At 44.5% G+C, this 24910-nt stretch overlaps 1 protein-coding gene across 1 annotated transcript in view; it reads right to left on the bottom strand.

Annotated features, from left to right (window-relative positions):
• The window catches only part of ptch1 (patched 1), a 58172-nt gene that overhangs the window by 3604 nt on the left and 29658 nt on the right, over window positions 1-24910 (bottom strand). The window contains exons 13-20 of the mRNA XM_034092046.2: window positions 17091-17209; window positions 15952-16630; window positions 14800-15109; window positions 13477-13619; window positions 7178-7361; window positions 5182-5462; window positions 2703-2840; window positions 2440-2582 (exon numbers count right to left, since the gene is read on the bottom strand). Coding sequence (XP_033947937.1) covers window positions 2440-2582; window positions 2703-2840; window positions 5182-5462; window positions 7178-7361; window positions 13477-13619; window positions 14800-15109; window positions 15952-16630; window positions 17091-17209 — 1997 coding nt within the window. The remainder of the gene's footprint in view (window positions 1-2439; window positions 2583-2702; window positions 2841-5181; window positions 5463-7177; window positions 7362-13476; window positions 13620-14799; window positions 15110-15951; window positions 16631-17090; window positions 17210-24910) is intronic.

The following is a 24910-nucleotide window of genomic DNA, read 5'->3' as shown; positions in this document are numbered from 1 at the left end:
CTCTCTCATTTTCTCACTTCAATTGACTCTCAAGGTGTAGTAGTCAGGATAAAAAGTCTGAGCAGAGCCAGATCTAGCCTTCCTTTCACCTGGTAAAATACTTCCCATGTTGAGCCTGCAAACATCAGACCGGCTAGAGTAATTTCTATTCGATGTTGGTCTAGGAGGTGTTCCTGAGGACAGGACTGCATGCTGTGAGTCACGGTGTTAACCCAACAGCACATTGGACACAGAACTAATCTAACAAGATGTATTAATGGCAGGATACTTTGAAAAACATTTTCTGAATCAGGTTTGTTGCAAGTTTTTTTTTTAATGCATTGCTTCTTGTACATAATTGGTAGATAGGATAAGTCGTTACTTATAAAGGAAAGTTTGATTCAAACTTGGTTATTTCCTGCATCATGTCATTTGAATTACACCTTCCTTCATTGACAGAAAGTTCTCCAATTGTAGGGAGCTTGTGCCCACATTTCCTTTTCAAGTTTTTGGGATCACGCCAAATAACATTTCCAACTTGGAATCCTTAATTGTAAATGAGCAAAGTAAGTACCTGTGATTGAAGTTTTTACTTGGTCTCTGGTAAAGTTTTTCTGATACACATCATATAGTATGTGCACTAAACGGTATGTAAAGCACACACACACACACACACACACACACACACACACACACACACACACACACACACACACACACACACACACACACACACACACACACACACACACACACACACACACACACACACACACACACACACACACACACACACACACACACACACACACACACACACACACACACACAATTTTGGAGTGAAAACATTCACAGGGCTGATGGGGAAAGCCAGGGAAACATTTATTCGGCGCAAGCAAAAAGATACGAGCTGGGCCTGTTGTTATTGCATCGTCTTGGGACTCTGCTTTGTTTGCTCAGACAACAGCAGAACCTTTAAATGGAGGCCTGGGACTGAGCCAGAAACCAGAGCACACCACTGGTGGTAAGGAGAGAAGGTCTGTAGGCCTCCTGTGTTTGTGTGTGTATGTTTGTGTGTGTCTCTCAGAGTGTGTATCTGTGTGTGCTCTCACTGGCAGGCACGCCATCACTGACCCTCATGAGTACAAGGTCAGGAAGCAGGTTGGTCTTTGTGTGTGTGTGGCCTAGCATTACTATACTTGTGGGGACCTACATCTGTTTACACAGTCACGTGTGGGGACTCACCTCCCTTATGGGGACAAATTGGAGGTCCCCATGAGGGGAATCATTAATTTTAGGGTGAAGACTTGGTTAGGTTTAGGATTAGGGTTAGGGTTAGGCATGTGTTGGTTATGGTTAAGGTTAGGATAAGTCTCCAGTCAATGTAATGTCCCCTGAAGTGATGTATACATGGTATGTGTGTGTGTGTGTGTGTGTGTGTGTGTGTGTGTGTGTGTGTGTGTGTGTGTGTGTGTGTGTGTGTGTGTGTGTGTGTGTGTGTGTGTGTGTGTGATGGGGACTATGTGTAATTGTGTGGGTGTGCATGGATAAGTGCAGGCCTGTGCACATGATAGAGTGCATGCTTGCCGATCACATGGACTTCAGTGCGCCCTTTTCTTAAAGGAGCAGGTCAACCAAAGTATACAGCTACCTCAGTTACTTTAAATTATTCAGTGAGCTCACTGGTGCAACAGCTTGCACCCACAAAAAGGAGCAAATGAACCAGAGCCCCCAGAGTGTTTCGGTTTTAACTTCCACTTTTCCTGTCTTTCCACAACGGCCCTCTTGCCCCCCAACCCGTAACTCCTTCCCATGCTTATAAATGTCTAGCGAGGGCAGTTAAACTAGCTGGAGATTACAAAGGCCAGAGAACCTTCCTGCTCTCTCACTCCCTCTCTTTCCCTGTCGCTCTCTCCGACCATCACTCTCTTTTACTTTGTTTGCCACTGAATCACCGTCTACTCTCCCCTAGACTGTCTCCGCCTACTTCTCCTGACCTTCAACTCTCCATCCATCCCCTGGTTTCCCCTAACATCTCAGACATGAGAGACACTGAGGGGGGGAGGAGGATGAAAGAAAAACCACGAGGGGAGAGGTGGGTGGAGAAAGACAAAGGCCTTGTTTATTAAGTTTCATGGAGCAAGCCCCCAGAAATTGAGAGAAAAGCAGGTATGTCACTGGTAGCTGGCAAAGGGATGAGGTCTACAGAAAGGGAGTATGAAAGGGAGATGCGGGTGGAAGACGAGAAAGAGATTGAGGGAGGGAGCGGGGGAAGAAGAAAGCTAAGAGTCTTCATGCATGATTGGTGGCTCAGGTAGATCCTGTGTGACACACAGGTTGAGACATGGTCTCAACGGTCTACTGACGCAACATAGACACTGTACGATAACCTTTGTACCTGCTTTAATATTCGACTTAATGAATGTCGCAATTCCTCATAAGGTTGATTCTTGTACCCACCTGACAATAAAGTCGAACTCAGAGCCCGCAAGCAACAGGACACCTAATAAGGTAGAAAAGGCTCCGTCGAGCACTGGAGCAAACATGTGCTCCAGAGCCAGCACGGCCCGCTTGTGACGATCCCCTATGGCTGTCAGGAAAGCCTACAACACATAAACAGAAGCAGACATTAGTTCTTGTGTGTCACCGTTTTGAAAACCATTCTAAAAAAACTTGCTTTTTGTTCATGTTGAAATAGTTTGATTATGTTTATGCCAGCCTACCAGAGCCACATGGACGGTGAACTCCACTCCAATGCCCACAGAGGCGATGAGAATGACAACAGGGACAGCACTCAACTTGATTCCCATCAGCCCCATGAAGCCAAACAGCTCCACAGTCATAAGAGAAAGCACTAACACCTAAAGGGGAGAGGAGGAGCTTCTGTTAGATGGGAAGGTGCTTAATGAATATATAAAGTGTAATCACATTTCAAAAGGCAGATTTAGGTTGAATGGGGGAACATGCCAGAAATAAAATATCCCAAAAATTCTAATTGATTTGTAATCTCAGAGTTTCTAGTTGTACTATTTCTTAAGGAAACATATATTTTGATCTGTATAAACCACTCTTTGCAGGTATTTTTATTTTCATGTACATCTGTATTGTTTTAAGAGATTTAAATGGTTTCTCTAAGTTTGTCAGGTTATAAATGTAATTGTATCTTCTGTGTAGGTCCAAAAGATAATAATAATACCTTCTATCTAAAGCGGTAAGAAATGTATTATTATAATGCACATATACCCGGGTAAAAAAGTAGAAAAATGTACACAAGCATAAAGTTAAAAATGACCATAAATGGAAATAATCTTCTACTTTATTGTTGTATGATTAACAAACAGTTATTAATTGCACGTGCTGTGTGAATTTACAGCTCATCTGGACTTTGATTGTATACAAAACAGACAGGGGTCAATAATGCACCTGGATGATGTGAGGATCTCTATCATTTGTATTTGTTAAGTAATTACCATACATATGGTATTTATAAGAAGGCGAGCCTCCGGAAGCTCCAGGTTGCATATAATGACTGTTTGCGTATACTGCTTAGAAAACCAGTGCAAGTGAAATGTTCTGTAATGCACGAGTCAACACGTTCCATGCTCTTTTGAGAAATCTGATGTACAAATTCATCTGTCGAATGTTTCTCATAACTCTCATTATGCTGCTGTCAAATCCGTGTTTCAGTGCTGTACGATACCAGTCACCTCTGTGGAAACATTGCTATAACTGCCTTTTTTTAATTTATATTTGAGTGTTGTATGTCTTGTAATAATGGACCAAGAGTCTCTTTAAATAAAGATGATGATGATGATGATATGGGCAAAAGGTGTGTGTGTTGCCTTGAATGTGTAAAGGCTTCAATGCAAAGCGGGACAGGAGCTGGGAGTAAATGCCATTATCAGCTGACAGGTGTCAGGTTACATGGGGCCCAAATCCTTTGAAGAAGGCTGAGGTGAGCAGGGGAGGGAGCTGTGTAGATGTGGGTGCCTTTAGTGAGCCACCACAGTCTGTGCATGTGTGTCCAGGAGGGGGTGTTTGTGTGTGTGTCTAACTTTGTTTACACTTTAGTGATGCGATCAAAAGTGGACAGCAATATAAAATGTTTGGTCAGGATTCCATAAAGAGTATTTTAGTCTTTTAAGATTTAAGCAGACTTAGTACTTCTATATATCATGTGATTGACAACTCAAACATTTTAATGTCTCTACGCGTGTCTTTTATAAATTCAAAATGTTGCCATAAATAAAAGGCGAATACAGAACATGGGCAGGAAGCAAAACCAGATCACAAATGATCACTCCAAGTGTGAACATCAATGAATATCAAGTGAATTAGAATCATCTGTATAAATCAAAACACAAGTCACAAGGTTTAAAATGCGCCCTTCCATGTGGTTGAGATGGATTTTAGGGCAAATAGCTAAGAGGGTTTGAAAGGGCGTATGGTTTGACGTTGTAGGGCTGCCGGTGGTCTGGTCCTGCACAGAGCAAGTGGTTAAAGTTGACGCCTCTCCATAACTTGTCTTTTGATCTTGCTAGTAAAGTCTGAAGGATGGACAAGAGGTCCCCTCCTCCCCTGTTTAAGGGCTCGGGTGGCCTGGCCACTGCCTGTCGTAAACTACAACCCACCAGAGAGAAAAACCAGAGCTCTCTGTGTATGTGTTTCTGTGTGAATTATGTACCTGCCTGTTTACACATTTAAACTCTATGTGTGTAAGTATATACATGTCTGCGTGTGTGCACAGTGTGTGCACAGTGTGTGTCTGTGTGCGCAAATCTGTGTTTCTATGTATCCTTGGAAACTCCGTGTGGAGGATGGAAATCAAATCTAACTTTTTATAGGTTTGGAGTGGGAGCAAGTTGTCCGAGCAACTTTGAGTCCTCTCCCCATTTATTTCAGTATTGGTGTCGGGGAGTGTTGGACTAGACTAAACAGACGGGCCCTAACAAAACAGTACAAGATAAACACTGGTGACTGGGGCTAAAATAACACACAGCAGCCCCTTCCCCTGTTTGGATCTGTCCTCTCTGAGATGGACCACACATAAAAACCAGGAAATAAAGGGTCGAGAACACACGATTTTTTAATAACTAAAGGTATGTGGTTTCAGCCTCTCTTTAGAGGTGACCCGTTTGTAATTAAATCAGCGAGGTAATACACCTATTAAAAGTATATACATTTGTTTATTTCAACACTCACTATGATGCCGGCGGTCCACGGGTTGAGCAGGAAGAGGGCACAGACGAGGAAGGTACAGGCGAGCACGACACTGATGCACAGCAGGAGCCAGTGGCGCAGACTAACATACTGTTCCCAGAACAGGAAAGGGTAGCCGTTGGGGTAGGAGGGTAGGCCCTGTCGACTGAAGTTGCTGCAGATAGCCCGCACGCTCTCAATGGCCTCCACAAACTGTGGAGTCTCCCGAAGCCCGTTGAGGTAGAAGGGAAACTGTGCATATTCGATGGGCTCAGCAGCTGGGACTGGGTGGGAAGACAATGAGAGGAAGGTCATTTTTTGCAAGTAAAAAAGTAGCAGAGCTGGATCTATATTTAACGCCATGCATGAATTGATGATGGTCACTTTATAAAAGTGATCAGATAAACCAACAATTCCAAAATGACAGATATTATCTATTCTGATTAACTAGCATTAAGCTCTGACCATTTTGGGTATCTTCAGAAATGAATGTAGACGCTTCAGCCAAACTCACAATATCAAGGCTTTCCCCTCCCTAATCCAACCTTATTCCAAGAGCAGCTACATCTGTGGAAGAGTGTGTGTGTGTGTGTGTGTGTGTGTGTGTGTGTGTGTGTGTGTGTGTGTGTGTGTGTGTGTGTGTGTGTGTGTGTGTGTGGCAGGGGTGGGCGGAGCAGTGTGAAACAGAGCTCCATTGACTCAAATCCAGCCAGTCTGTGGCCCAGTCTGGCTAATGAGGCCCTATCAGTTCCAGACACAGCAGCGTGTCAGAGCTAACGTTGATTCACGGTAATTACAATGTCAGAATCACCACCATTACCACACCCTAAACTTAGTGCTGCCACATAAAGCATAATACAGATGCATAAACATGCATACCTGTCTGTCTCTCCGCTATGGAGTCATATTTGGTGCTGTCAAAACAGTGTGTTAATTCAGATTTTAGCTTGCAGTATAATTAACAACACATTGCTGCATATGGCAGATCAAAATATTAACTCTGCAACTCCAACTATCTCCACCTTTTTATTGTAAAAATACCTTTTTGTGGACCGTGTTATGTTGGTGGGATTCTGTATATTCCACAGTGCCTGCAGGGTCAAACAGGAGCACTTGGTTTGGCCCATTATAATCTCAACTATACATTTCCATTAGGACAGCAGTTGGCTTTTGGCCAACACAGATCTGCTTTCGGGGGCTCCCACACAGCCAACCCTTCACGCTGCTTATCCAATCATATGCCCCCCCCGTAAAGGTCTTCCTGCTTGTTATCCAATTGTGCTTGCCACCTGAACCTAGTCTCTCCTTGTTATCCAATCATTTCCCTCCCTGTGGAGAACTTCATGACTTGAACAAAATCACAGGCTAGAATCAAACAACAACATGACTATACTTTTTTACTTGAGTTACACTCTGTATGTGTGGTAGGGACTTGATAACAGGGTGTGTGTAGTGTTAGGGGTCACTGAGTTTTAATAATGTTCAGTGTGTGTGTGTGTGTGTGTGTGTGTGTGTGTGTGTGTGTGTGTGTGTGTGTGTGTGTGTGTGTGTGTGTGTGTGTGTGTGTGTGTGTGTGTGTGTGTGTGTGTGTGTGTGTGTGGGGCCCCATGGTAGCCAGGATTATAACATTCACCACAGGCACCATAAGAAAAACCAGTGAGTTGTGTCTTGGTCCTGTGCGTTGTTACAACCTGAGCTCACACATACATCGCAGTGGTACAGTAAAGTAAACTACCTTACATGTAGTAGAAGCCTTATGGAACTCCAAAAAAGCCCAGACAAATTAACCCCAAAAACAATTGAGCGTAACATTTCAGTAAATGCAATTTGTTAAACTAAGGTGTACCATGTATTAACCTTATCAGTTCAAATTAGCTTCATTGGGTTAAGCAAACATTATCATTGACAATTCGATTCTTCGGTCAAATAACTTTATTACATTACAGTATAAGGCTTCCTGTTTTGATTTCCTGCATGATCTGTGAACATGCTGACTTACTGCTGAGGCGTGTCTCGGGCATGATGTCGGTCCGGTCACGCAGCCACTCTGGAGGGTGTGGGCGAATGTTGGCCTGCGAGGCGGCGTATGCCACAGGATCATTGCTGACCCAAGCAGTAAGGTAGATGTAGAATGCCCCGGGGTTGATGATCCCATCTGCATCTACAAGCCTGTGACGAGTCAGCTACAACACCCAAAAGGAGACAAATTAATGATAGTACTCTAATGTAGAAAATAAGGTTCTATTCTGCTGTATTCTTTAAAATACCAGGACTTGCACACATCTTATTTAAATTAGATCCTTCACATTACATAGGACTAAGCCGCATTTGAAAATGGAATAAATATCAAATGCAAAAAGTACATTTAAGGTCAAATATTAGGTGGAGCTTGCAAAGAAAATCATATTGCGGCGGCTAAGTGTACATTGGAAAGGAAAAGGTATTGTGGAAATAGGACATGTTTAACCAAACATTCTACAGGTGAGCTGACCACAGAAATGCTTACTTATACACATGCATGAGCGCAAGAGAACGGAGCAGCTTTCAAAATAAGAGTCAAATATTAGTTTCTCTCTCTTTCCAACCAAAGAAAAATCAACAAGTCAAACACTGGTCGCCTTTCTGAAAATTCCGGTACTTCTCATCACCGCTTCCCAGAATTATCATGCCACATTAAAACATGGAAAATGTTGAATCAGCTTCTCCCTTTACATACACAAGATATTGACTGGCCAACCTCAGGCCAAATGTCCTGACCACTCTTGAATACATTTCTAAAGGAAGCCTTGCTGAACTTCTCTGTAAAGAAGAAGGTGTCGGAGATGAATGTAGTACCAAGTCTTTATTGTAAAAGTGGGAAATGTATCAGTCTAAAGTCTAATGTGGCATGTGACTTTGGTGATCCCCTGACTGCTCCTCTAGGAATGTACGTGTCTTGCCCAAAGGGAGAATTTTAACAATAACCTCACAGAGCTTCTAACAGAGCTGTAGATATTGTTTAAATTCACTATAACGTCAAATTATTATAACATTAGTAACAAGGTAATTTTTCCAGACTATATCAATATGCTAGTTAATCTCAAAACCAAAGCTGGGTAGTCAAACACAATGAATCAGACCAACCCCACGCTGAGTGTTTCTGTCTGGTTGCAGATTGTTCCCAAGCGTTTTTAGTCGGTGTCATTTGCTGTGACGGCTATGGTCAGTAGGAAGGCAAGAATGGCTGTCTTGCTCAAGGGCCATTACTTTTCGCCCTCCCATGTGGAACCAGAGGAGTTTAGCCTAGCTTTGCTACATCCTGAGCGGTAAAACCATTACTACACACCGCTCTGCCACTCTCCCTTCTAGGAACCATAAATCTTTCCTTCACTGAGGCAGGGAGAGTTTTGGGGTTAAAACTGGACTCAAGGGGTTAGGTGGATGAAGAGAAGACTAGGGTTTATTTTTGTGATGGAAAATTGCTTGAGTTGAGGCTAGCGTAACAATAAAGAAATTGGCTGGAGTCCCTGAGCGCGTCTGTGTGCAGTTAACCTGGTTGTTAACACTGAAGGAAATGCCACCCGGCAAATCGAGTAGAGCTATAAAAACAACACAACATCTGTACAAATGTTGCTCACACTTGCTTCTTCTGACCCCTACGGGTAACCAGAATGCCCGGCACTACAGACAAACCAGGCCCTGAGAAAAAAAGAGCTCATGATAGCGTTAGTATGGCCTTCCTGGGAACTTTCAAGAAACGTTCCACCTCCTCCTTCTCCACATACCCAACCCCTTCTGTATCCAGAGTTTATCTGTATATACACGCCCACATACACACACAAAACCAGCTACTATAGGACTCCCAAGCAAGGTCATAAGGAACGAATGGTCGCCCAGCACAGAGGGAAATGTTAGCAGCAGTAGATCAAAGCCAGAACACCTCTGTCTCCACGATCCGTGGAGTGGCATATCAAAATAAAACATCTAGCTTTGCAATTTGCCAGGGTTGGAAAAGGTCTGGTCCTCATTTTAAGACATGGAAAACAGCTACTGCTGTAAGTGCACGCATAACAGACAAAAGCAGAACACACACTGAAAACATACAAACTCACACACAGAGCTGCCTCAAAGAAACCACGTGTTTCAGCTCCCCTCATTGAAAGAGGACACAGCAGTGGAGCACAGAGGGTGGAAAAGGGAGGGAGGAAGGGACAGAGAGAGAGAGAAAGACTGGTAGTGCGAGCATGAGTTGGTGAAGGAGAGTTGGAGAGAGAGAAGGGCAAGAAAGAGAGCCAGATTCCAGAGGATCTGGATTGAATTTAACAGCGGGATACGCAACAACTGTATGTCTTCAAGCTGTCACGGGAAGCTCAGGCAGCTCTGCGGGCGGCCCCATGCCTCACGGCAAATACACTTCCCTCACAGGCACAGGAAGTGATGGCACAGGGCCGCACACCAAACCTGCCACTGCTCCCTGCCAGCTAGTGGAAGGGATGCTAAAAGCCTTTTGCTGCTGCATTAGAGCTCAATGGGTAAGAGAAAACGACAAACAGAGAAGAGTAGAGGGGGGAACGTTTTCAGTAGACATGCATGACTTCAACGCAAATCATATATATCATTGAACACTAGACACAAGGGGTGCTATAAGTCAAAGTTCATTATCTTTAAGAACAATTATCTCAGTGTTGAAAAGGACTTGTTTTGGGTTTGGAGTTTTTAGAAAGCCAGGCCAAGAATTTTCGTTTTTTTATTAATCCAGTTTCTTATCTTCTGTTTACACTTATTCATGCCAAATAATGCAGCCATGCATTATTTATGTTTTGTTGAGTTGGCACTAAACTATAAACAGTGTGTAATGCCCTGTTGGAACCAAGCAAGTTTTAACTGGAACTCTTTCTGAGACGTTGGCTGCTCTAGCTTGATTTGTGTCATTGTTGGATATACAGTATCAAACAACCCACTGGAGACAGAGCTCACTTCAACAGCTGAACTGGAGTTTGACAGATGATTAAGCTAACTACTCTGTTGTATGATTGCATTTACAGCAATGGGTACAGTAGTAGTGATGGAATCTGGAGGTTTTTCTACCTAAAAAGTAGCTGCATTAAAACACTGGACAGCAAAAGTGTTGTGAAGGCAACTGCTTGAACTTTCTCAGGCAGTATTTTAGAGGGGCCTGATGTTCAAATGCAACAAATTAGCATTTCCATCCATCCATCCATCTTCTCCCGCTTATCCGTGGTCGGGTCGCGGGGTTAGCAGTTCCAGCAGAGAGCCCCAAACTTTCTTTTCCCTGGCGACATCAACCAGCTCTGACTGGGGGATCCCAAGGCGCTCCCAGGCCAGCGAAGAGATATAATCCCTCCACCTGGTCCTAGGTCTACCCCTTGGTCTCTTCCCAGCTGGACGTGCCTGGAACACCTCCCTAGGGAGGCGCCCAGGTGGCATCCTAACTAGGAACCACGAACCACCTCAACTGGCTCCTTTCGACGCGAAGGAGGAGCGGCTCAACTCCGAGTCCCTCCCTGATGACCGAACTTCTCAGGGAGACACCAGCCACCCTGCGGAGAAAACCCATCTCGGCCGCTTGTATCCACGATCTCGTTCTTTTGGTCATGACCCATCCTTCATGACCATAGGTGAGGGTAGGAACGAAAATGGCCTGGTAGACAGAGAGCTTTGCCTTCTGGCTCAGCTCCCTTTTCGTCACAACGGTGCGGTAAAGCGACTGCAGTACCGCTCCCGCTGCTCCGATTCTCCGGCCCATCTCACGCTCCATTGTTCCCTCACTCGAGAACAAGACCCCGAGATACTTGAACTCCTTCACTTGGGGTAAGGACTCATTCCCTACTTGGAGTGGACAGTCCATCGGTTTCCTGCTGAGAACCATGGCCTCAGATTTGGAGATGCTGATCCTCATCCCAGCCGCTTCACACTCGGTTGCGAACCGATCCAGTGAGTGCTGAAGGTCGCAGACCGATGAAGCCATCAGAACCACATCATCTGCAAAAAGCAGTGGTGCAATCCTTAGTCCACCGAACTGCAGATCCCCTCCCCCACAACTACGCCTCGAAATCCGATCCATGTATATTACAAACAGGATTGGTGACAAAGCGCAGCCCTGGCGGAGGCCAACCCTCACCGGAAATGGGTCCGACTTACTGCCGAGGACCCGGACACAGCTCTCGCTTTGGGAGTACAGAGATTGGATGGCCCTGAGTAGAGACCCCCTCACCCCATACTCCCGCAGCACCTCCCACAGTAACTCCCTGAGAACCCGGTCATACGCCTTCTCCAAGTCTACAAAACACATGTAGACCGGATAAGCGTACTCCCAGGGCCCCTCCAGGATCCTTGCGAGAGTAAAAAGCTGATCCGTCGTTCCACGACCAGGACGGAATCCGCATTGTTCCTCCTCAATCTGAGGTTCGACAATTGGTTCTGACCCTCCTTTCGAGTACCTTGGAGTAAACTTTCCCGGGGAAGCTGAGTAGTGTGATGCCTCTGTAATTGGCACACACCCTCTGATCCCCCTTTTTAAAAAGGGGAACCACCACCCCGGTCTGCCACTCCTTCGGTACTGTTTCCGACTTCCACGCGACGTTGATGAGACGTGTCAACCATGACAGTCCCTCAACACCCAGAGCCTTCAGCATTTCCAGGCGGATCTCATCCACCCCCGGGGCTTTGCCACTGTGGAGTTGTTTGACGACCTCAGTGACCTCCCGCCGGGAGATTGGTGTTGATCCCCCGTCATACTCCAGCTCTGCCTCTAACATAGAGGGCGGAGTTGTCGGGTTCAGGAGTTCCTCAAAGTGTTCCTTCCAACGCCCTAACACTCCATCAGTTGAGGTCAACAACGTCCCATCCTTACTGTACACAGCTTGGATGGTTCCCTGCTTCCCCCTCCTGAGGTGTCGGACAGTTTTCCAGAACAACTTTGGTGCCGCCCGAAAGTCCTTCTCCATGTCTTCTCCGAACTTCTCCCACACCCGCTGCTTTGCCTCGGCCACGGATGAGGCTGCTGCCCTTCGGGCCTGTCGGTACCTTGCAACTGCCTCCGGAGTCCCCCGGGATAACAAATCCCTAAAGGCCTCCTTCTTCAGTCGGACGGCTTCCCTGACCACCGGTGTCCACCAGGAGGTTCGAGGGTTACCGCCCCTTGAGGCACCTAAGACCTTGAGACCACAGCTCCCCGTCGCGGCTTCAGCAATAGAGGCTTTGAACACCGACCACTCTGGTTCAATGTCCCCAACCTCCACAGGAATGCCGAAAAGCTCCGCCGGAGGTGTGAGTTGAAGGCCTCCTGAACTTGGGCCTCCTCCAGACGTTCCCAGTTCACCCGAACTACACGTTTGGGCTTACCAGGTCTATCCAGAGGCTTCCCCCGCCACTCGACCCAACTCACCACCAGATGGTGATCAGTTGACAACTCCGCCCCTCTCTTTACCCGAGTGTCCAAAACATACGGCCTCAGGTCCGATGATACAATAACGAAATCGATCATGGACCTTCTGCCTAGGGTGCTCTGGTACCACGTACACTTATGAGCATCACTTATGTTCGAACATGGTGTTTGTTATGGCCAATCCATGACTAGCACAGAAGTCCAGTAACAAACCACCACTCCGGTCTAGATCAGGGGGGCCGTTCCTCCCAATCACGCTCCTCCAAGTGTCTCCATCATTGCCCACATGTGCGTTGAAGTCTCCCAGCAAGATTAAAGAGTCCCCTTCAGGAGCCCCATACAGGACTCTTTCCAGGGTCTCCAAGTAGCCAACTAACTCACTTTATAAATTCTAAAAATGTGCCAAAAGATATGTAAATGTTGCAAAATGTTTCATATTTTTTAGAAGTTAACTTCAGTTTATTTTGACCATTAAAACTTCATTCACGACAGAATCACAATTGGGGCATGAATGAGTTTGTCTGTTTTGCATTGGTTTGTTTTAGCTATCCAACCACTCATACTATGAACTGTGTCTGGAATCACTAACAACGCTAAGGGAAGACATCAAACTGTCAAGATCCACAAGCACAGATACACACACAGTTCTAGCAAGTGGGACAAATGGTTTAAATGAAGAGTTAATAGGTTTTTCAGAGGCAGGCTGCAGCCCCAGTGAGAGCTTTAAATTCCTGGGCTCGGTAAAGTCATCACGGAGAAAAGATGGAGACAGAAACAGAGAGAAAAAGAAAGAGAAAAGTCAGATAAAGAGAGCGAAGTTTTTTTAAGCCAGGTGTGGCTCTTCCAGCCCCATTCACACATAAATATGCATAAACATACAGTGTCTCTTAAGTCTATCCCTAGATGCATACCAGGTTGAAGTTAATGGGCTTTTCCCTGCGTCCTGTCTGCACCAACAGCTTGTACGCCAGGACGCCATCATCAGAGCCATTCCTGTAGTTGTTTTGGGTGATGCGCCCGGCCTCCCAGTCCCTGTCAAACGCCTGCTGGAGACCTGCAGGAAACCACAACAAGACAGATTGGTTAGGTGTGGATGTTTGAAAAGGTTAAATGCCCTGTTATCTTCATTCCTTCTCTGCAAAACATTCATAAAGCCGAGTTCAAAAGAAAACCAAACGCATAGCAACCCAAAACAGTACAAGACAATATAACACAACACTGCAACCTAACCTTGACCCTATAATAAGGCTGATTGATTTAATATGATAATTCGGCTCCATTCTCAACCACCAAACAAGACTTCAAAAGCCTAAGATTGGCTGCTTTTGATTCAAAGTCATCATTAGGAATTATATCAGTAACATATGTCTCCTTTTCTATACTACTTCTCTAATCCATATGTGTATCACTCCCCTCCTCTCGGTTCTCCCCAAAGGCCCATGCTGTGGTCCGTCTGTGGGAGATGTTGTTTTGGGTCTCGTTCCTTGGCCTGTCTGGCTCCAATTTGTCCCACCATTGCAGAGAGCAATATCAGACACAGTTCTGTCTCTCTCACCCACACACTCTCTGTGTGGTTCCCAGCTGCCTCACACACAGATTAACACAATGTGTTTTATCGTTACAGACAAGTCAGCACTTCCTTTCTAATAATGAACCCATTTGAGAATGTGGGTGGACATGTGTAAGATAATATTCTTATTCAGTGGCACTTTACAATTCTTAGGAGCTATCAGTGGCGACAATGCAACAAACAAACCAGCAAAAACTGAATCTTGTCATCATAGTTATATGCCAAATATTACCAATGAATTTCAACGAAAAATGACAGAAACTAGCAGAAGCAGTACTAATCTCAGTTGGAACTTCCTTCTCTATCAACCCCACTTAAGGATGACACAAGTAATTTTAATCAGACTACTTCCAGTGTCCATTCTGCAATCCCTTACTTTTGAAACCCTGCCCAACATCTTGTTTCAGGCAGATTCATGTCAAAACAGAAGAAAAATGATGATCTCAAAACTGTTTCATGAGAACGTAAATGATTACCATGCCTGAATTATCATGAATAGTGATATAAAATAAAGAATTAATAACAGTGACATTAGTATTAGGGTTAAGTGATCTAACATGGACTCTGACTGCTAGTTTGAACACAAGGATAATTGTTCTCTTAGTGGGACCCAATCCACTTTTGGTGTAGTTTAGGTGTAACAAGATATCGAGCTTAATTTTACCTTGAAGCCATTCCCTGAAATAGTGAAGCCACATGTGAGGCAGCTCTCCGTTGTCCTCCTTCAGCACGTAGCGAACAGTGTGGAACCTCTGGTGGAGCTGGTGCAGCAGACGCTGCTTCTTGGGGTATTCCGCCTGCTGTGTCACCACATACATGTTGTAGAAGGAGAAGAACTTGAACTGGGCACCGATGAAGTCATACTCGCTGGTCTCTCTCGGCACAATGTCTGTCAACTCCAGGCCATCCTTCACCTGGGTGGTCCCGTACAGACTGACTACCAGCAGGCAGAGGAACAGCACAATCACAACCACCTGGAAACAGGAGGAAAAGGATGGAGATCATCAATCAAATCACTGTGCGGAGTAAAGGCTGGACAGCTTAAGCTTGAACTAATTACTTCTGAAAACCATATATTCATACCAAAATCTGAGGTGCTAGTTAGCAGCACGTTCCACACAATTCAAAAGAGGAATTGATAAGAAATAAAGCCGAATGTACATATAAAAGAGCACAAATCAAGGCACTTGGTTTAAATTAACTTATACATTGGGTGTATGTCTCTGACATGGCAAGAAACACAAGCAGTCAGTTTATAGTACAGATTGAAATAAAAAGCATACAAAGAGTGTCAAAATGACTATCCAAATACTATGTTGTAAACTGCCTGTTTCAACTTTGATCTATTGCATGCAAGCAAGTTCATGCAGCAAAGTTGCCATGAAGGTCAACAATAAGGTTTTAATAAACCATTACTTTCATTGAAGTCATTCAGCAATATGATGAGTATTGGATTAAGGCATCAAATGAGCAGATTAAGCCATTTAGCAATATGGACACTGTGTGATGACAGGACAGAAGAGTATGTCAAGTACAAGCACCATATGATTTCTGTTCTGGCAGGCTTTGAGACGGCTGGCCACCCACTAGACTGAGGTCAGTCAGTGTGTGTGTGAGCTTATATGTGACTCAGATAGGACATGACCACAACGTCCACCCCCAGATGTCTTCCTACTATTCCCTCTGGTGACTAACCACCCCTTTCAAATTATAACTAAAGTGAGTCAGCACAAACACAGTCTTGCCTCACTCAGAAGCTTTTCCCCCATTCTTTCTCTACCCCTCTTTTCTACAGAAACACAGACACTAAACGCACCTTGGTGGTTGGTTGCAGAAGGAATGGAGCATAGTGTCTCTCAGCAAAAGAGGCCAGGGTCCAGCGGGAGCAGGGGGGGTCGAGGCAGCGCAGGCCCAGAGAGCGTTCTCCGTGCTGGGACAACAGGTCCCGTGTGGAGCTGTTGTTCTCCGGGCCCTGGCCAGGTGACGAGAGTGCATCGCCCTGAGGAGCTGAGCTAGCAGTTGGAGACGTGGCAGCAGAAGGAGGTGCAGTATGATGATGGGAGAAGGGGGCAGAACCTCGAGACCCCCCATTGCCTCGGCTCCCACTGTTGTTGTTGTTGAGATTGCCGTGGGTGCTCCTGCTGCTGCTACCGCTGGGGTTGGTGCTGTAATAGTCATTGTTAGGGTTACTCCTCGTTGGAGCTGCGTTCATGGGCTGCACAGAGATTTGCGAACTTGGCTCAGCCGTGGTGTAGAAGGCCTGGGTCCGGGGGTCGTACTCTGTCCTGAGCTGCACCGTGGACTGCATGGTGATTTGCGTCTGCTGGGCAAAGCCATGGCTGCTGTAGGAGGGAGGGGGGCTGCTGTAGTTTGGGGGAGGCGTGTGATACGAGGGAGGAGGTGTACAATAGGATGGGGGAGGGCTGTAGTGGCTTTCATCTGCCCCATCCAGGTGTGCATGAGGCTCGATCTGAATCACCCGATTGGCAGAGGGACTGAGGAGATACAGACAGGGAAGAAGACATCCAGATCAACTGCTTTGAAAGACAATACATGGAGGGACACTCAAAAACAATACAAACTTTCAAGGTTATGCTATTCTAGATGTTCTTGATCAGACCCATGTTATTATGAATCCACTCTTCTCTCTCGCTGCCAACAGCATAAAATATAGAGCTGAGACACGACGAGGGAATTTAATAGTGTGTGTGCAGTGCACATCTGTATGATCGCCGTGCCAACAAGCATGCTCAGACTGGTAGGCAGGCAGACTGGTTAAGTATAAAAAAAGACTGTGATGAAAACACAGTCAAGACAACTTAAGAAATAATGTGAAGATATCTCAGAGATAACTGTGTGTAAAAGCTATTCTTGGTCTGATCAGAGTCGACCTTTTATGGAAGAATAATGAAAAGAAGAGCAAAGACATGAGTGTAAAAAAGTTTGCGCACACACCTGTAAAAGCAGCAGAATATGTCGAAACGTCTGTCTTCTCGTCGGTAGAGGTCCATGCTGAGGATGGCGGGGAAGATGAGCAGCACCATGGCAAAGTTAAACACCACCACCACCGCAGCCTGCAGGAAACACACAAAGGCATGTTATGGAAAAAGTAGCTTTTATCAATATTTTGAATGGGCTGTTGATGATCTTTTGTGTGAATATAAGTGCTGAATATATACGAGTCAAATTTAATTGAAATCTCCATTCCTGTTGCATTTCCGGTCATGCACAAGTGCAGGCTTCAAACAGTGGGAAGCCTAAATATGCCTTAAAATAACACAATATCAATCAAGGCAAAAGAGTGCCTAAATAAAAACAATTCCTGTGTGTATGTGTGTGTGTGTGTGTGTGTGTGTGTGTGTGTGTGTGTGTGTGTGTGTGTGTGTGTGTGTGTGTGTGTGTGTGTGTGTGTGTGTGTGTGTGTGTGTGTGTGTGTGTGTGTGTGTGTGTAATAGAGGCCAGTGCAGTTTTGTGGTTAAGTATTTGAAGGTGGTGCACTGGAGCATAGGGTGGGGGATGGGTTGGGTTAGCGTACAATCTGGATCTTGCGTCGTTGCCAGAGCACTACACACAGACACACACACAGCCAGACCACCCGACGAGCCAGAGGCCCGCGGGGCCTGAGGTGATGAGCAGGCGCTGCGGCTGTACAGACAACACACACCCTTAACACACTCACACCAAAAAATGCACATACACACATGTATACTGCAATGTTAAAAAACTGTGCAACCTCCTACTTTAACCACACCTTACGCCAACCAGACACACACACACATCCCTGCCCCCCCTCATTCCTTAACTCAAGATTCAGTCAACAATAAGGTAGGAGAACACGAGACACAAAGCCTCTGTAAGTAGAGTAGAACAATGAATTCTCCTTTGGACCGCTAACGTCCAGAAACACACACAAACACACACACACACACACACACACACACACACACACACACACACACACACACACACACACACACACACACACACACACACACACACACACACACACACACACACACACACACACACACACACACACACACACACACACACACACACACACACACACACACACACACACACACACACACACACACACACAGCTGACCGCGGGGAATGGGGAGATTTATCATAACATCTGTCCTCAGTGCATGAATGTGTATTTTAGTGTTATCTGGATGAAGATCATGTGTTTTTGTTCATACTGATGAATGTAAGAACATGTCAAAAACAACAAACGAAAGAGCGAGACATTCATCTATGGAGGAGTCGATCACAGGAAGTGCTTAAGAGATGGAGTACTCGAGTCCTGGACTCGGACGCCGATTTTCGGGACTCGTGACTCGACTCGCACACTGATTGACGCGACTTGGACTCGTGAATTCTCGCGTACGATGACTCGGACTCGACTTGTACATTGACGCTCCCGACTTGGACTCGAGCAAGTTTTCTCTGGAGTCTGATGTCCTCTATCCTGGCATGTGCACCTTTGAGGCGAGTTCACGTACTGGGCCCCGCTATTCCAGTCTAGAGATGTCTAGAGCAGTGGTTCCCAACCTGGGGGGGCGCGCCCCCCTTGGTGGGGCGCCAAAGATTGCAGGAGGGGCGCCAGGCCTCAGATGATTTGAGGCCACATATGATATTTAGACTTTTTATTTTTTTACATTTTTTTTTTACATATAATTGTAAGGCAATACATGATTGTCACTAAAAGCCTTGTCTCTACATTACAATAAAATATAAAAAATTGTTAATAAAAATTCAAGTTAGAAGCTATTAAAGGCATAAAAAGACAGAAATGTATAATTCTTTCTATAGAAATGTTTCTTCTGCCTGTAAAGTTTGCAAACCGGGCTTGTCTGGATAAGCGCATTTTTAAAACAGTCATTGTCCATGCCGGTTTCAGTTTTTTATTTGTCACAGTTGCTCCGATCAGATCAGTCTCTTCCATTTTGGAGATATTTACGACTTTTGAATCCACATAAACACATCGGCAAAATCCGGCTTACTTTGAGCATGTGTTTTAAACAGTTTAATCCCTTTGTGAATTGTTTCCACTTCCGCGCCGTCCTTTAATTTCTTCATACAGCGGGAATCCAAATGAATTAATCCTGAGTCTAATAACCATCAAAGTCACTCCAATAGTGCTCCTTAATTACGCTTTCATCCTCCTTTAACAAAATACTTCACATTCATCCAGTTTGTGACAGTAGTTGTAGCATTTTTGAGACTTTTAAACTTAAATTACCGCTGTTGCGCCCCTCCCTGTGTGTGTGTGTGTGTGTGTGTGTGTGTGTGTGTGTGTGTGTGTGTGTGTGTGTGTGTGTGTGTGTGTGTGTGTGTGTGTGTGTGTGTGTGTGTGTGTGTGTGTGTGTGTGTGTGTGTGTGTGTGTGTGTGTGTCGCAACTTCCAATAGGAGTCATTTGGCTCTTGGGAAAAAAGGTTGGGAACCCCTGGTCTAGAGACACACCCTGCTGCATGCTTTCACACATTCTGCTTCCACATTGGAAAAGAGCAGCGCAAAATGCTCGTTATGTGGAAACAATATTGAAGAGAAGGCTCCGTAACACATTACTCTAAGGATCGAGTTCAGACATATAGGCTGTCTTGAACACTATCATCAGAGTATCTAACAATAAATAAAGATTCAGCCATAACACGAAAGCACATGGCTACTTAACATGCAGAATGACATCATTTTGCATGCCAAGTAGCCATGTGCTTTCTGATTTAACTGGTAAAAGTTCCTTCAAAATAAGAGTCCCGATCTTATTATTATCAAAATAAAAGTGCAAAACGAAAACTTTACCATAGGAAATTATTGGCATACAAATGTAACTCATTTTAAATATAGTTAGATATATTAAAAGGTCATTTACAATAATAATAATATTAGTAATAAGTGTTATATTTTTTTATAGCACCTATTACAAGAATTGTAGCCAAACTCGCTTCACAGCTGTTCAATAGATAGATTAGTATAACATGACAGGATGAAAGCAATGTAGAGGAGCAGCTACATTTCAACACATATATCCACGAAGATTAATACATGAAGACTTGTGACTCAGATTTGACTTGGACTCTTCTTAGGTGACTCAGACTTGGACTCGGACTAGAACACAGGTAATGATGACTCGGACTCGACTCGGACACTCCTTGGGTGACTCGGACTTGGACTCGGGCTGCTTCTCAGGTCGATTAAATGAAATCCTTGCTTCCCTCACTTGCGTCGTTTCCCTGCGTTTAGTCCCTCCCACCAGGGAAGCATGGAGGGACGTCCTTTCCTCCGGAGCGTCACGTGAAGCGACGTCTGTTTGTGATGACGCTGCACAGCTGTTCGTCTGGCAGCAGCCAGCTCTGTACCCTAAATGATACATTAATTGAAACAAAACACGGTATAAACTGAGGAGTGAGTCCCGTGAGGTTCATGTATTTTCTTCACTCCGCTGGGGTATTGCTCTCATGTCAAGAAGCATCAGATCAGTGCATGCACTGCCTCGTCCAATCAGTGAGCGATACACAGTAAGGGGGCGGGGTGAGTATCTGAGGATTTCATCGGAGGATGGACTGGTGGTTCCTCGGTTATCACTCCTCCATGATCGCTCCTCGCTCCTCCGGCAGAAATAAGAGCCATGGGACGGTACTCAAGATGGCGCAGGCAAATCAACTTCCGGTGAGACCGAGGACCGAGGAGCAAGGAAATGAAAATAGTAGAGCTGAGAAGCAGCCTCGGACTCGAACACAGGTAATGATGACTCGGACTCGACTCGGACACTCCTTGGGTGACTCGGACTTGGACTCGGACTCGAACACAGGTAATGATGACTCGGCTTGACTACAACACTGCTTAATACTGATAAAGAGACACATGCACATACTAACACACATTTCATCAAGGCTGAGAGATGAGTAGTACTGATTACGGGTGTGTGTGTGTGTGTGTGTGTGTGTGTGTGTGTGTGTGTGTGTGTGTGTGTGTGTGTGTGTGTGTGTGTGTGTGTGTGTGTGTGTGTGTGTGTGTGCGTGTTCCATAACAAAGATACGTATCAGCATAAATGTCTGCATCACTGCAAGCTCTCAACCAGTCACAAAACCACAAGTGTAAAGTATGCATACTATGTGCATTTGTGTGTGTGTTATGTATGTGTGCCTGTTTCCAAGTGTGTGTATTTGAGTGCATAACGAGGCTGCATGGATTAGAGCCATGGGGTAAATGGATCATGTTTGACCGACTCGCTGTACTAAAGCCATCCATCCACACATGGTAATATTGTACTCACTGTGGAGACATCTTGCCTCACACTGTGTGAGCATGGGTATGTTGGCTTGTGTGTGTTGGCTTGTGTGTGTGAATGTCAAAGTGGGAAGTCAGGGGTATGAATGTACACTGAAAATAAAGGCATATATGAAACCAATAATACCTTTCATATTAACACTTCTCAAAACATTTTGAAATTGTCTTTTGAATTAGTTCTTTGTGAGTGTTTGTTTGACCAATATGTTTTATAAAGCTTGATTTTCCACTTCTGGTAGTTGACAACATATTTTTGTAAGCTTTTAATGTTTACCCTGTAAGGTAATTACAACTACACAATTAACTAATTATATGTAAATATTTAGCCTAAAAACCTTTCTATAGTCCACCACTACCCCCAATAAATTGAAACTACTTAACACCCACTTTATCTTTACTTTACTTAGGTTGCAGCAACTAATTATTAGACTGCCTTACACCACATACTGTGCAAAGGCCAAGAAGGGAGGCAGACATTTGTTTTAATCTGAAATAAAACACAAAAGATTTTTAAAAAACGAATTGGACTGAAACAAATTAGTATAATCAGAAATGTTCTTAAATTGGATAACAAATAATTCATTTATATATTGGGCAATGGCCCAATATAATAAGTCTAACATTGAATCTATCACTAAGCTGATATTTCTGTCAAACCCGTTTCGGCAAACTTATTTGTTTATATTCTGTTTTTAAAATCTATCATATATTTTCCGTCTAGTTCTCATGCAGCTGGAAAGACTTAGCCTTAATATAGGCATCTTCAAATGTTTTTACTGTTATTGCGTTCTCTTTACAATATGTATCTCTGTGATTGAGTGAGTGTTTGTATTCATTTAGTGATTATTGGAGGCATTTTGTCAGACTGACAGACATCTCTTTCTGTCCCTGTTTTTACTGTTCTGGTGACGTCTATAATGACTGACAGATGTTAGAAAAGTCTAAGCTCCCCTCTGGACTCCCCCCCACCTTTACACACACAGACACACACACAATTGCTTTTCAAACCTCCCACACAGATACTACAACTCACCCCCCTCACACATGCACGCACATGTGCGTGAGGATAAGCAAGTACACACACAAACATGCAGTGGTATTCACTGGACCCCAGCCACAATCTGGACAGACAACCGGGCCCACCACTAAACAACCTCAAAGAGGGAGAGGGCAGGATGGATTTATCAAAACACACACTATGCCTCAAACACACATAAATGCACAGCCTTTCAGTTTGATGAAATAAATCAATAAAACAACTGTCTGGAGAAATCTGGAGCCAAAGAGGACTGGAACAACAATGTTAGTGAGAGAGGGGCCCCCCACAACTTAACTCTCTAACACACACACAAAAACACACACGAAATATCGTATATACCTGTAGAGAGAAGGCTCTAAGCGCTGGGATGGGGATGAGGGCTGCCATGAAGAAAGCGGTGACGTTGCTGATGGAGGTGAGAGCCACGCTGGCCCCTGTCCTCTTCAGACACTCCCCTGTACGATCCTGACAGATAGGAGAGAGAGAGAGAGAGAGAGAGAGAGAGAGAGAGAGAGAGAGAGAGAGAGAGAGAGAGATGACAGGAAAGGCCATGATAGCCAAAGGCAAACGTGTAATACTTGAGATTATTTCAATTATCATAACACCGATATGACCGACAGTGATTGCAATGTTTCTTTAAGCCCTGAAGTGCTCTTAAATAATCCACCTGGGCACGTCTACTTCTGTTTGAAGACTTAAGGGAATAAATACATTATCATTGTAATCATGACTGATGATGATTGACTTTACTCTTTGCTTTTTTTTATATATATTTACTAGTGATAAGCATGTACACCCCTTTAAGGTTTGGCAGCATCAGTGTTAAGACTTAAGGACGTGCACCACGACCACACAGGGAGTGCTTGTCGGTGTGTGTGTTTCTCTGTGTGTGTGTGTGTGTGTGTGTGTGTGTGTGTGTGTGTGTGTGTGTGTGTGTGTGTGTGTGTGTGTGTGTGTTAGACAGGACAGATCAGGTTCAGCTCTGTTTAGTTTTTTATCTTAACCACACAAAGGAAGTTGAGAGATGAAGGAGGCATAGTGACAAGGGCTAGAAGGGGAGAGTAACAGTCAGGGGGAAACAAAAACAAGCAAATACTTGCCTGTGTTTTCCCCTTTCTGGAGATAAAGTTATTCCGTTCCAAAAAAAACAAAACACACACAGGCACATACCCAGATGAGGTTGCAGATACCTACTCTATTTACCCTTTTGAAAAAGCAGGTTTCTGCCAGTGTTTAACTGTATATGCCTTGATCTACTTGTGAGAAACACTTTTGATTTATGATTTAATTTAGCCTTCTTTGGTCGCTTTTCATTAATCAAAAAAGGGAAATATTTAATATTGAGCATTTCTTAGATAAGCGGACTGAGTGTGTGGCACAGGTTGTTTGATCTTACATCACAGGCACAGACACGCTTTCACACATTCTTCTATTTTGGAGATAAGACAGCAGAGGGGGTAAGGAACAGTTTGGTTGTTCGCCTCACCTCGAATGGGATCCTCTTGTTCTGTCCGGTCTCACTGAAGGCATGAGCGAGGAGGAAAACATCGTCCACTCCAACACCGAGAGCCAGGAACGGTAGCAGCCTGTAGCACACACAGACAATTCATGAGCTCCAAAAGCCAAATAAAGGACTACATCCAGTGTGGAATGTTTTTAGTTTCTAGTCAACAACTGTGTACATGTAAGTATTACCCTACTAATGTTACTAATATAATCACGGGATGTCAAATAACACTGATAAACATTTGATCTCATTGTGTTAATCATGCCAAAAAACATCGGCACGTGCCAGTGGTATGTGTGTGAGTTACCTGTGTGGTGGCAGCATTGAAGGAAATGCCCAGGAGTGAGCAGAGGCCCAGGCCAGCTGCCACTGACAGTGTCACCAGCAAGACCCCCGCCAGCCCAACAGCCCCCTGAGACTTGGCACAGTCCCACCGTAGCATGGTAAGGCACGCATAGGCCAGCTGGGACATACACCAAACAAGAAATCAAAGATTAAGTCAACTTATTACAAGGTTAGGTTAATCATCAAACATCTACCCTTCTTTTATTAACTTGTGTCTTCCTCAATCTAAGCATACATATTAGCTGCTCAAAGCTTTTTACAAAATTCATTATCCAAATAGAAAGTGATTTGAAAATTATTAGGTCTTTCTTCTGGCTCTGTTCTCCACCATAAGCAGATATCCACTGGCCACACGGATGACGCTGATGTCCGAGAAAGACTTGAGAATATATTCAAGAGTGGTGGAGGTGAAAGACAGACCTTCTGAGACGAATTTGCTGCAACACTCTGCAGCACCGCCTACAAAGAGAGAGGAAAACAGAGATAGAGATAGAATAATTACTGAAGAGAAGGTTTAAAATAAATAGTCATGCATTGATGGAGATATAAGCAATAATTAAACAAACTTCCAAGGCAATATAAGAAAT

The sequence above is a fragment of the Pseudochaenichthys georgianus genome, chromosome 9, assembly GCF_902827115.2.
Source record: "Pseudochaenichthys georgianus chromosome 9, fPseGeo1.2, whole genome shotgun sequence".
NCBI classification, from domain to species: domain Eukaryota; kingdom Metazoa; phylum Chordata; class Actinopteri; order Perciformes; family Channichthyidae; genus Pseudochaenichthys; species Pseudochaenichthys georgianus.
This window is presented reverse-complemented; position numbering and strand designations above follow the sequence as displayed.